Genomic DNA, 13,180 nt, shown 5'->3' on the forward strand with positions numbered 1-13,180 from the left:
TAACTTAAGTTTCAGGGCCTGGATCACAAATGCAGTCTGCCAATGTATTCTCACCATCTTCTGATTTGTCAGGTAGAACACACAAATTCATTTGCAACTTCACAGTAAAGGAACATCTTATCTTGTTGCAGGAAAGGGCTGTGGGATTCAGCAGTCTTAGTGATTAAATTTAGTGATTAACAATGATGGACAACTGGCTCTGCTTTTTTTTTTTTTTTTTTTTAATTCCACTGAACCTAGGCTCACTCAGATACTGAAACACCACCATCCACATTGCTGCAAAACAAAGGGGAAAGTCCAGGAAGGAAATAAGAGTCCAGACATGTTATCTAAGTCAAAGTAGAATATTTATTTCAGTAACTGTAAGTGTTGATACTTGTAGTGCAATGACAAGCCCAAGTTTCTTTATGTCTACTTGGAAATGAACCATCTTCCTCAAAACATTTATGCTTTGCTATCATGTGCCTGTTCTACAGTCCCCAGACCACGTAATGCACATTTCACACTACTGAGAATAAGGGGGCACCTCCTTGGAGTTCCACAGATAAGTTACTTCTTCATTTTGTAACTTGTGTGATATAAAGAGTTCAAAGTACCTTCATTTCAGTGTTTCCAACTGCAGGATTTTTAAAGTCACATTAATGTGATTCATTAATCTCACCCCAATCCCATTAATTAATGATTCTCATTTAACCCCCACAAATAAGAAAAGTGCAGCATTCTTGAACTATAACAATGGCTTCAAGCTGGAGTTCATCACAGAAAGAAATTTTGCTAATAGAAAAATGTGATTAAAAATAACACAGAAAGGTATGGTCACTGAAACATTAAAAAAAATATACTGGCATTTTATGAAGACAACAGGAACTACCACAGGCATCCAACCAACAGTCTTTGGTCACACCCATTTCAAGGCAGCTTTATAAAAGACACCTGTCAAAGGAGCACATGGTAAGTAACATAACAGCAAACACGGGTGCAACACTTCTCTCACCAGGCTCAGCAGTAGAGCAGCTCAGTAGAGGGGCCCACACTGATAGCGAGCAGCAGATGGGCTGTATCAATCAACTGTGTGGTGTGATGTGTTACAGTGTGTCGCTGTTGCAAGGTAGAAAACCAACAAGGTCAATCTTTCTATGACAAAAACTTCCAGCATTTGGAGGCTTTTCTGTATTTACATTTCTTCCAATAGAAATAGGAAAGATCAAAGACTCAGTGCAAGCGGGTGAAAGAAGTGGTGTGACTGGTGCAATCTCAAGGCTCTGAGCATCCACAGTGTGTAAAGAGACAGTGTGGCTGCAGGCAGCTCTCCTTCACCCCAGTGCTACAGGTAGCCAGGGCTAGCCTGAATCTACATCACCTTGATTTCTGGCAGTTTCAGGGGGACCACTGCTGCCATTTATAGTATGACACTAGGGGCTTAGGCACTTCAGCCAGAACCATCTGGTTGTTGTAGCGCGGCATGCACTCCCCTCGCCGCGCCACCCCGAGTGGAAGCTGTGCTGGGTGGCGAGAGGGAAGAGAACGGGCGGCCGCTCCCCCTGTGAAGCTCTGCTGTCCCAGTCGGTGGAGCGGGAACAGACGGAGGCGACACGGGACTTGGGGGTGAACAGGATGGTTTTATTCAGTGAGCCCCAAGACCCCCTCGGGAGCGGGAGCAGAGCTTTTATACAAGAATTCAGGGAGACGGGTGTAGGAACAGCAACCAATGAGGGAATAGCAGGGGAGGAGTTTAGGGCAGAATTAACCCATCACAAACCTACCAGGGGAAGCAGGGGAGTGGAATAACACAAAATAAGCAATAGGGTTTCGAGTCTCACCAAACAGACAGGGAATGCTTTGGAAGCAGAGGAAGGGGCTAGGATGAATGACAGGGAAGGTTCCAGGGAAAGGGGCAGGGTAAAGGAGGATTGACAACTTGGAGATGAGGAGATTAGGGATTGGGGGGGGAAACAGATATTGAACAAAAATCAAATTAAAGACACACCACCGCATCTCCCTCTTTTCTTTTTACAAAAGGAAGAAGAATTCTGTGGTTTAAGCAAATTAATACAACATGCAAATAATATAAAATTATAGCATATAAATAATATAAGCTTCATTAACAAAATACAACAGGATCATATGATAACATTGCAAATTACTTAAAGGACATGAAAGACACATCATTGCATTTATAGGGCTGGAAGGGTAGTAACATCTTTGTCTTTTCAAATGCCTCAAATACCTCAACCGGACCTGCTGCATACAGGTAGAAGTTAGGAATCCCATTTATTTGAATCTACTTCTGCTGCAACTCAACTCTTACCCAGAGCCAGTAGCTGGCAGGAGACTGGGTGGTGCTTGGGCCTGTGGCAGCAGAGGGCTGAAGGTGAGTGGCCATAGTGCCAGGAAGGACACCAGGCTGTATGAAAGCTGGAGAGAATATCAGAAAGTGCCTGCAACTCTAGCTGGCTATACTGCTCCTAAATCAGACACAAAACTGCACAAAACTTGCTGCTTTGCTGCTCTGAGTAACAATCTAAAATAATGTAAATAATACTAGATGGAATGGTTAAGTGATTGAAAACAAACAAAAATAAATGTTGAAATTTAATTGAAACAATTGAAATAAAACAATTAAAATAAAATATTTGAATTTAAATAAAACAATTATAATTAAATTAGTTGGAATTAAAATTGTGTAATTGCAATAAAGAAACAATTGTAACAAACAATTAATGATAATAAAGATAAGTAATGAATTAAAATAAAACAATTGAAATAAACAAATCTGAGAAATAAATAAATAAAACAAATAGAATTGAAATCAGATTAACTAAGAATAATTAAAAATCAGGTGATTGAACTAGAATGAAATAATTAACAGAAATTAAACTAAATAATTGAATTAGAATGATTAAAATCACAACTATCCAATTTAAATAAAATAATTAAATTGAATTTTTGGAATTAAATAATTAAATTGGACAAATTTTGTCTAATACAATAAAAGATCAACTAAATATAACTAATAAATTTTTAAACCTCGCAGCAATGCAGCAAGCCTGAAGTGATACAGTAGCTACGTGATTCCTGTAGCAATGATGGTCACAAACACAGCCTTTAAGTCAAAAAATATCAGAAAAGAATAAATTAATTATAATTACAACTAAACAGCTTAATATGAAATTCCCTTTCGGGAAGGACCTTTCTAGGCTAATGGGGACACAGGAGGAGTCAAAAGAAAGATTTTTTGATATGTTTTCCTACTCAAATAATAACATTACACATTACAGAAAAGGCATAAATCGAAAGACATTAAAAAAGGATAAATTAATTATGATTACAACACATGAAGCACATAAGAAGTTAATATAACATATACAAAATTGTACTAACTGAACTCCAAATCAAGGGTAAAAAACACAGCAGAATTTGTAACTTGATCCGATTTAGAACTTGATTTGTCGCGGCGCTTGTGATGTTCAGCTTCTTAAATTCTTAAAGCAGAGTCAGCGGATAGCGATGTGGTTTGTCCAATTTGAATATTTGTTTGAGAGGTAGGCATAATATCTTGGGTATTAATTAAATGGGATGATCTTTCTTTCTATAAAATATAACTGAACAAACAGATTATTCAAAAAAATAATCAAAAGCAAAAAGAATTCGTAGTTAAATAAAAAGGAACATTGGCTAAGGTACATTAAGGAATAGGATAGGGGAATCAGACAATCACTTAATTAGTGATTGTCATGAATAATAAGGGGAATCGGTAAGGGGTGGACCAGGATGCCGCCATCTTAGGGGGAAAACAAAATGACAGATCCCCAGTCCCAGGTTTCGACTCCATTTCCTCGGAAGAAGGTCCCTCCCGATCCTTCCTCCCAGAGGAAGAGCCAGAAGAAGGATTGGGGAATATCCAACCCCGCCTCCTCCAACAGGGACTAGCCTCGTGCAGGGATGGTGCAGGGCCATTGGGAGAGAGATGGGACTGGCAAGAAACCAGGGGCGGAAAAGAAGGGTCAAGGCGGGAAAGCGGGTCCCGAGCGGCGTGGCCAGCGCCATCTTGGGAGGGGGTGCCGGGCACACTGCACTTGGCCTGAGCAGTGTCCAGCGAGGCACTTGGGGCGGCCTGGCCACAGCAATCCCCAAGGGAGAACAGGAAAAGGTTTAGGAAAGTCCGAGGGGATGGGGATATAGGGAGCTTCACAGAAGCACAAAGGGGAAATTTATAGGAGGGGGGCCCGACGCAGCTGGATGTTGGTGCAATGCGTGGGTGTAAAGGGCCTGTTTTAACAACCCTCCCATAGTTAACGTGTCACCTTTTAGATGTTCGTCTCACGTGTGTCTTTTCTACCCCCTCCGTCCAGCCCAGAATGGGGAGGGGAGGATAGAGAAGACAACATTTTCGAGGAGAAGAAAAAGCAATCCAATATGAGTCACCACAAAAGACTGGGCGAAGAGTATCACTCAGCGAAGAGTGCTAGCCCCCCCCCCCCAGAAAAAGAAAACCCACCCGCCTGCCAGGGACATGCAGGGATACAGCCCCAGTCTGGGCGCGGGCAGGGGTTAAAATGCAAAAAGAAAAGCAGCAAACCCAGCCGCCCGTCGGGGCAACTCCCACCCTGTCTAGCCCACCTTACCCTCCGGGCCCGGGCGGTGATGACTTGAATCTTCTCCTCAACTCGATGGAAAAGTCACGATAAAACTGGGGATGTTCCTTCACAGTTTGGCCCTTCCGGAGGCTTAGGTGTTCCCGTTAAACCAAAGTTCGTCCCCGAACCTTGGTTTCGGCCACTATCTGCCTCCGGTGGTCTCGCTGCAGATGCCTTGACCGAGGGATTCAAATGTGTTTTTCCATAAAAGACCAAGCGAGGAATTATCATCTCCTCCTTGGAAAAGGAAAGGGAAGCCCGCCTGTTTTAGCACGTGGCCAGCAGGTCCCGATAAAGCAAAAAAAAAGAGGAAAGCCACCTCCTCTCGGTCAGCCTTTCTTCAGGCTCAACTCCCGAGCCACTGCCAAACCGCACTCTTTGTCCTCAGGTACGTCTACCTGCTTAAAGCCTCTGCAGCCCGGCTGCCCGCGCAGTGCGGCTGCTCCCGGGCGGGTAGAGAGCACAGTGGCAAGGACAAAGAGGTCCGGGAGCTTCAATCTTGTTGCTCGGCGCTCAGCTCCTCTTAGCATCCGGCAGAGCTTCCACAGCCGTAGGTGTCCCTCTTCCCTCCTTCTTCTTCTGTGAGGCGGGCGCCCCCACGAATTTGCCCGTTTTTTCTACAAGACGAAGGAGGGAACCATCCTCTGCATACCAAATGTTGTAGCGCGGCATGCACTCCCCTCGCCGCGCCACCCCGAGTGGAAGCCGTGCTGGGCGGCGAGAGGGAAGAGAACGGGCGGCCGCTCCCCCTGCGAAGCTCTGCTGTCCCAGTCGGTGGTGCAGGAACAGACGGAGGCGACACGGGACTTGGGGGTGAGCAGGATGGTTCTATTGAGTGAGCCCCAAGACCCCCTCGGGAGCAGGAGCAGAGCTTTTATACAAGAATTCAGGGAGACGGGTGTAGGAACAGCAACCAATGAGGGAATAGCAGGGGAGGAGTTTAGGGCAGAATTAACCCATCACAAACCTATCAGGGGAAGCAGGGAAGTGAAATAACACAAAATAAGCAATAGGGTTTCAAGTCTCACCAAACAGACAGGGAATGCTCTGGAAGCAGAGGAAGGGGCTAGGATGAATGACAGGGAAGGTTCCAGGGAAAGGGGCAGGGTAAAGGAGGATTGACAACTTGGAGATGAGGAGATAGGGATTGGGGGGGGAAACAGATATTAAAGACACAGCACCGCATCTGGTAAAGTGCTTCCTGGGGAGCCTGAAAAGAGAATGGGGAGAATAAATCAGAAATACCACAAAGAACAGATTTGGTAGGCTAGTGAAACACTCTGTTAGGGAATTTGGAACACCTGCCCTGCTCATTCTGTTTTAAGAATTGCTTGCTACAGCTTTTGGAGCACTTCCAGTCAGTCTCTGAGCACTGCTGATGAAAACCATTTGTTCTCACCTCAACCTCAGATTCACATAGTCTTTATGTGGCCCCAGTCTGAGTGAAAAACTGCCCCAGCCATTAGCAATGTCTCTCATTTTGGGTTTTCATTTGAATCATTCAACCCAATTGACCATGTAAAGTACATGAACACCAATGCAAACAGGGGAAGTTGGGGAGTTGAGTGACTGGACTGCTTTCAACAGCAGGGAAGACTGACCTCAACTTCAATCACTCATGGACCTCAACATCAGAGACTTGACAGTATGATCTCAGTTCTTTGCCTAAATGCTTGTATCCCAGGACAGAGAACATCCCCTTTAATCCTGCAATAGCCAAGAGACAGTAGGCGAAATCAATTATACAATGAAGGCTCTCAAGAACTGCAAGACAGCAAGACACAGCTTTGAACACAGAAGCCAACAGCTGCTTGCTGCCTTGTCAAGATCATGGTCATTTTTAGGATGCATACATCCTGGCAACTGGACTCTTCTGAATTAAAAATAATAATAATAAAAAAACATACATTTTTTAACTTTTGGTAAGGCAAACTGGCAAACTGGACAATGTCCCATGCAGCTGGCTCTCCTGTCACAGGCTTTAGAACACTGCTGTCTCCATTAAGAAACTCCATTACTTTAAAATTGGCTTCACCAACACCAACAATGATAATGGACATGGGCAGCTTAGAGGCATTAAGAATGGCTTGCCTAGTTTGGTCTAGATCAGTGATCCCTCCACCTGTGATGATCACCAAGATAAAGTATTGCTAAAAAACATGAGAAAGCATACAGTTAGGTATTTCAACACCAGAGCTCACTGAAGGCAGATAGAGCACTCCCTTATGCTAAGAAAGAAATCAAATGTTGCTGTGCATGAGACAAAACCAGAACATCAAAGAAACTTACTTTCATTCACATTTTTTCCTATGCCTAATGATTTTCATTGTGCACATCCAATATTCTCTGTACTAGAAAAAAGAGAAAGGATTAAGTTCAATTTATAAAGAATTACATCAATTGGCAAAAAGTACCAGAGACAAAAAGTACTACTAAAGAAACACAGCTGCAAACGAAATTCACTGATTTACTGTGAATCAGTGCTGTTTTACTGACTGGCATTCACAAAGGCTAGAGATATTTAATATCCCCGCAGTATAACTCAAAAAGCCTTTGTTCTTTTTTTATCAACAATTTAAATTAGAAGCATGAGAAGTATTAGAAATCTCAAAACACAACAGTGATAAATAACATGAGACATTTTAGAGATAACATGAAGGGAAGAATGGCTTTCCCAGAAAGAAAGGAGTACCTCAAACCAATGCCTTAGAGTGTGGTTAAATGTTTAAAATGTCTATCATTTTCCAGAAGCTGAAGTTTCATATCTGGTTCTGAAATGACCAACTGCTGTTTTATAACAGCTATTTACAGACTTAAAAGGAGGCAAACACAATGAAAAGAAGAAAAAACTGAATTTCCAATTCCAAAGCAGTTACACAGTCAACACAAATTACTGTACCTGATTGCTGATTCTTTATTTAAATGGGTAGGTTTAAATCTGAAAGAAAAAGTAGAGATATTTAACACATTACGAGAATTAGGAAGATTTCCCCAAAGTGCTGGGAAGGTTAAAAAATACCCTCAGAAATGCAGGAAATCGATCTCCTTAGCCCAAGTGCCTCACAGTGTGGGAAATGTATTTGATATACACACAAACATTAAGTAGCACCAAAAATACTGACACAGCTAGGTGATAAAACAAGTAGCACAGTGTATATCAAAATTCTTTCTGATTGGTCTGTCAAAATGAAATCAGCTAAAATCTATCAGGACACCAAGTCCTTCATTCTTAAGCAAAATTAATGAAGTTTAAAGAAATGAAGTAAAATTTCAACAGCAACCATGGCCACAGCAGCACGCAAGCGAGTCCATGACCATAGGGAAGCACAGATGTTCTGCAATTAGCACACCGATTGAAGAGTTCTCAGACTCCATGCCACTATAGTGGGACGAATAGTCAAGCCCTCTGGTAGCATCTTAGAAGTTTTTTCTTAACATTCTTGAGAGTAAAATTATTTGGCACAAAACTCTGTTCTATGTGCATGCCCTACAGACGACAGAGCTTGGTAAGAGAGATTAGGGTGAGGCAACTGCTGCCTCAGTCCAACTGGTTGAACAGCCAACACAGTACCCCTAAACAATGCAACAGTTAAGTACAGTTCCAGCAAACTGCGAGAGAAATTAGTATCACTTGAGCAATGAAACTAATGTGTCTACCCAGTATAGGTTCATATCAGTATGTACCAAGAGAGCATCAACATGCTCTCTGTAGGCTGAAAACAGAAGAAAAAAGTTGTGATTCAAAGGAGGGAAGATAACGTCAATTTACTATTCCATTCTATTCAACCATCAACATGGAAAACAGAAACATCAGCCCAAAGCAGATCCACAGTAAAGACCTTGCACTCACTGCAGCCATTCCTTGTTGCAGCAAGTGTGCTGCAAACCTTGCCATGTGGTTTATAATAGGAGAGAAGTTGGTTGGCCCGTAGAGTTGGATCTGTGGCAGAATATGGCAGTAGGCATACACTATTCCTTGGATCCCTACAACACAAGGAAGGAAAGCTGCCACAAGAGCCCACAATTCCTCCAGTCATTATTTTATAAGCATTACTAAACAGCATAGCCAGAAACAACTCACACAGCTGTGAACTCCCGAAGGAAAAATAAGCAGCAGCACAACAGGAAATACAGGAAGCACAGAGATGAAAACAGTGGACAGCTGCAGAGATTGGATTTGCACATTTCTTCCCCATTCTACAATTCTTCACATCAGTCTTTGTGCCTTTAACATCACAAAGCTCATGATTTTAGCTTTTGAGCTGGCAGGGCTGACTGAGAAGGCTTCAAACTAGGTTTGAAGGGGGAAGGCAACAAGACCAGACTTGGCAGACATGAGCCTAGGGCTGGCATGCCAGCATTGGGCATGAAATCAAAAACCCAGCTAAAGTGCATCTAGACCCTGCTGACTTTGAAGTGTGTGAGTTATCACCGGAACACACTTACAGAGCCAAGCCAGGGATTCCTATGGTAATAAAAGCCAAAAGGGAAACAGCAGAAAATTATCTCAAAGGAATGATGAGTGCTCCTCCAGGAAGGCAATAAAGCCAACAGCCCAGCTAAGTGCTTTACACCAATGTAAAGAGCACAAGCACCAAACAGGAGGACCTGGAAGCCATTGGTGCTCCTAGAAAGCTACAACTTTGTGCCCTTATTGAAAGTTGGTGGGACACCCAGGGGAATCCTGTCACTAGACCACAGCTATTGATGGCTACAGGCTGTCAGGAAGGAACAGGAGAGTAAGGAGAGGTGGAGAGGTTGCCCTCTATAGCAAAAGGTGGACTGAGTGTGAAGAGCAGCCATGTGGGTAAAAATCTGACAGGAAGCCTGAAGGTAAAAATTAAGTGACCAAGGCAAGAAAGGGAACTTCATGGTTGGGGTCCACTACAGGCTGCCTGGAGCCTGATGATGAAACCTTTTGCTCCAGCTACAGGAGGCTCTTGTCCTGCTGGAGGACTTCAATTGTCCTGATGTCTGCTGGGAAAGTAGCACAGTGAGCTGTAGGCAATCCAGGAGACTCCAGGAATGCATGGAAGACAACTTCTTGACCCTGGTAATCAACAGCCCTGCCAGAGAGGATGCATTACTGGATCTGTTGGTCACCAACACAAGGCAGCTAACTGGGAACATCAAGATCAGAGGCAACCTGCACTGCAGTGATCATGCATTGGTGAAATTGGCAATCTTGAGGAATATGGGACAGGTAAGAGTAAAATTAGGCCCCTGAAGGTTAGGAAAGCAGACTTCCAACTCTTCAGGGAGACAGTCAGTAGGATCCTCTAGGATACTGCCCTCAGGGACAAGGGAGAAGAATAAAGCTTGGCTGATTTGTAAGGAAGTCTTCTATAGAACATAAGAGCTAGCAATCTCAGGAGCAAGAAATCAGGCAAGGAAGGCAAGAGACCAGTATAGCTGAGTAGGGAACTGCTGGTCAAACTAAAGGGAAAGAAACAAATGTATAGACAGCTGAAGTTAAGGCAGATCACCCAGGAAGAATATAAACTTTGGTTGTGTAGGGATGACCAAGGTGAAGCTGGAACTGAACCTGACAAAGAAGGCAAAGAGTAAAAGGAAGGGCTTCTACAGGCCCATTAACCAGAAAAGAAAATTCAAAGCTGTTAGCCTCTGATTGACAATGCTGGAAAACTGGTAACAACAGATGAGAAGGGTGAGGTACCCAATAGCTTTTTTGCCTTAGTCTTCAATGGCAAATTCTTTCCATAACTCTTGAGTGGATGGACAGCAGGATGAGGACTGGAGGAGCAAAGTCCCTCCCACTGTAAGTAAAGATCAGGTGTGTGATCACCTGAGGTATGTGAATGTACTTAAGTCTATGGGACCCATAGATGGCTTTACCAAGGGCAAGTCCTCCCTGACCAACCCAGTGGCCTTGCACAATGGCATAGCTCAATAGACAAGGGAAGGGACAGAGATGTCATTTATATGGACTTCCATAAAGCCTTTGACACAGATCCCCACTACATCCTGCTCTCTAAACTGGAGAGAAATGTACTTGATGAGTGGACTGTTAGATGGATAAGAAAGTGGTTGGACAGTTGCATCCAGAGAGTAGTGCTCAATAGCTCAGAGTCCCAATGGACATTCATGAAAAGTGGGGTCCCTCAGGGGTCCGTACTGGGACCAGTGTTGTACATGAAGGGAACAAGTGTACCCTCAGCAGGTTTGCAGATGACACACCTGAAGGACAGGGCCATCCAGAGGGACCTGGACAAGCTTGAGAAGTGGCCCATGAGAATCTCCTGAGGTTTAACAAGGACAGATGTTGGTGCTGCACCTGGGCTGGGTATCAGTCCCAGTACTGATCCAGACTAGGGCAGGAACAGATCGAGGGCAGCCCTGATGAGAACGATTTGGGGGTGCTGGTGGATGAGAGGCTGCACACGTCCAGCCGTGTGTGCTGGCACCCAGAAACCAACCATGTCCTGGGCTGCATCAAAGGAAGTGTGGGCAGCAGGTCAAGGGAGGGGATTCTGCCCCTCTAGTCCCCTCAGGTGGGGGTCCCACCTGCATCCAGTGCTGCATCCAGCTCTGGAGTCCTCAGTGCCAGACAGACATGAACCTGGTGGAGCCAGTCCAGAGGAGCCCACCAGGTAGTTCAGGGGGATGGAGCAACTCTCTTAGGAGGAAAGGCTGAGAGAATTGGGCTTGTTCAGCCTGGAAAATAGGAGGCTTAGGGGTGGCATAATTGCAGCCTTCCAGTTCCTAAGGGGTGCTTACAAGAAAGATGGACAGGAACTTTTTACAAGAGCATGTAGTGACAGGACAAAGAGGAATGGATTCAAACTGAGAGTAGGTTTAAATTAGGTACTTCTTTGCTGTAAGGGTGGTGAGGCACTGGAACAAGTCGCCCAGAGTAGTTGTGGCTGCCCTTTGCTTGGAAGTGTTCAAGGCCAGGCTGGATAGAACTCTGAGCAACCCTGATGTAGCGAAAGGTCTCCCTGCCCATGGCAGGGGTTTGAAACTAGATGATCTTCAATATCCTTTCCAATTCAAACCATTCTATGATTCTATGAAGTTGCAGGAAAAATAACCTAGCAAAGATATGCTTAAGACTGTGTTTATTTTTCCTTGTCAATTTAACTTGTTTAATTGGTTATGTTCTAATTAGACAAGGTCAGATGCTCTTGGGAACACTAACTTTTCATTTTCTTTTTGCAGAAGTTAGAAAACAATCCCTGATTGAAGACTCAACCATTTCTGTAAAAGAAATGGCAATCTCTAAGGGCTTTTTTAATGCAAAAAGCTTTCTTCAGGTTAACAAAAAAAAAAAAAAAAATAGAAAGTCCTATTTTAGATGGTACATACTCTTCCATGGATCCATCTAAATTGGCCTATTCCTGGCTTGTATCAATGCAGCTTCATTTGCCACTGTCGTTTACATTGTCCATCATCAGGTTTTAGCATGGTACCAACTCAAAACTGCTGCACAAGGACCCTAAAAGACCACAGACCCAGATCTCAGTGAGGCAGACAAGGCTGAACTGAGAAGAAATGCTTGGATTTTGGCACTGAATATCTAATACCACTTTTTGTTGGCCTAAGATCAGAGAAAAAAGCTTGTTCAAAAACAATTCTGTGTGACAGCATGCTGAGATATCTCAGCCTTTAAAGGTCATGATCTAGCATTGGGAGCTGCCCTTAAATATAGCAGGGGTGACCATGGCTGGATATGAGATAACCATCAAAGCCATTTATCACCCCACCCTTCAGCTGGAGAAGGGGGAGAAAATACAATATACTCATGGGTCAAGATAAGGACAGGGAGATTGCTCAGCACCCACTGTCATAGTCAAAACAGATTTAACATGGGGACATCAATTGAATTTGTTGCTAATCAAATCAGAATAGGATGAAGAAAAGTAAAAACTAAACCTTGAAAACATCTTCCCCTGAGGCTCAAATTCACTCCCAAAAATTCTCTCTCTTCTTCCCCCGCAGTGACACAGCAAATGGGGACTGTGGTCAGTTCACATGTCATCTCTGCTGCTCCTTCCTGACTCAGAGGAAAGTCTCTCCTCACTCCTCCCCTGCTCCAGCAGAGGGTCACCTCCACAGGAAACAATGCTCAATAAACTTCTCCCATGAGTCCTTCCCACAAACTGGAGATCTTAATGAACTGTCTGTGTAGGTCCCTCCCACAAGATGCATTCATTCAGAAACAGACTGCTCCAGGGAAGGGCGTCCATGGGCTGGTGGTGGTTATTTTCTCCCCCATGGACTCAAGAGGCACAGCTGCGTCACCATGGTCTTCACCACAGCCTGCAAGGGAATATCTGCTTGAGACATTTCCTCCTCCTTCTTCTTTACCAGCCTTGGTGTCTCTAGTATTGATCCTCTGACATATTCTCACTCCTTCCCTCTGACTGCTGCCACACAGGGCTTTTTTCCCCACTTCTAAAATCTATTACCCCACCATCACTGATGGGCTCGGTCTTTGTCAGTGATGAGTCTGTCTTGGAGCTGGCAAACATCGGCTCCATTAGATACCAGGGAGGCCTCTGGCAGCTTGTTAGAGAAACCAC

The 13,180-nt window shown here is 44.0% G+C and overlaps 1 protein-coding gene across 1 annotated transcript in view; it reads right to left on the reverse strand.

The window, feature by feature from the left end:
- Positions 1-325: 325 nt before the first annotated feature.
- CPNE1 (copine 1) overlaps positions 326-13,180 on the reverse strand; it is a 51,395-nt gene continuing 38,540 nt past the window's right edge. Inside the window, 4 exon segments of the mRNA XM_085557704.1 lie at positions 326-1,386; positions 1,389-1,467; positions 6,545-6,787; positions 8,488-8,626. Coding sequence (XP_085413830.1) covers positions 1,352-1,386; positions 1,389-1,467; positions 6,545-6,787; positions 8,488-8,626 — 496 coding nt within the window. The 3' untranslated portion in view covers positions 326-1,351.

This window comes from Lonchura striata, chromosome 20 (genome assembly GCF_050655825.1).
Source record: "Lonchura striata isolate lonStrDom1 chromosome 20, ASM5065582v1, whole genome shotgun sequence".
In the NCBI taxonomy this organism is placed as follows: domain Eukaryota; kingdom Metazoa; phylum Chordata; class Aves; order Passeriformes; family Estrildidae; genus Lonchura; species Lonchura striata.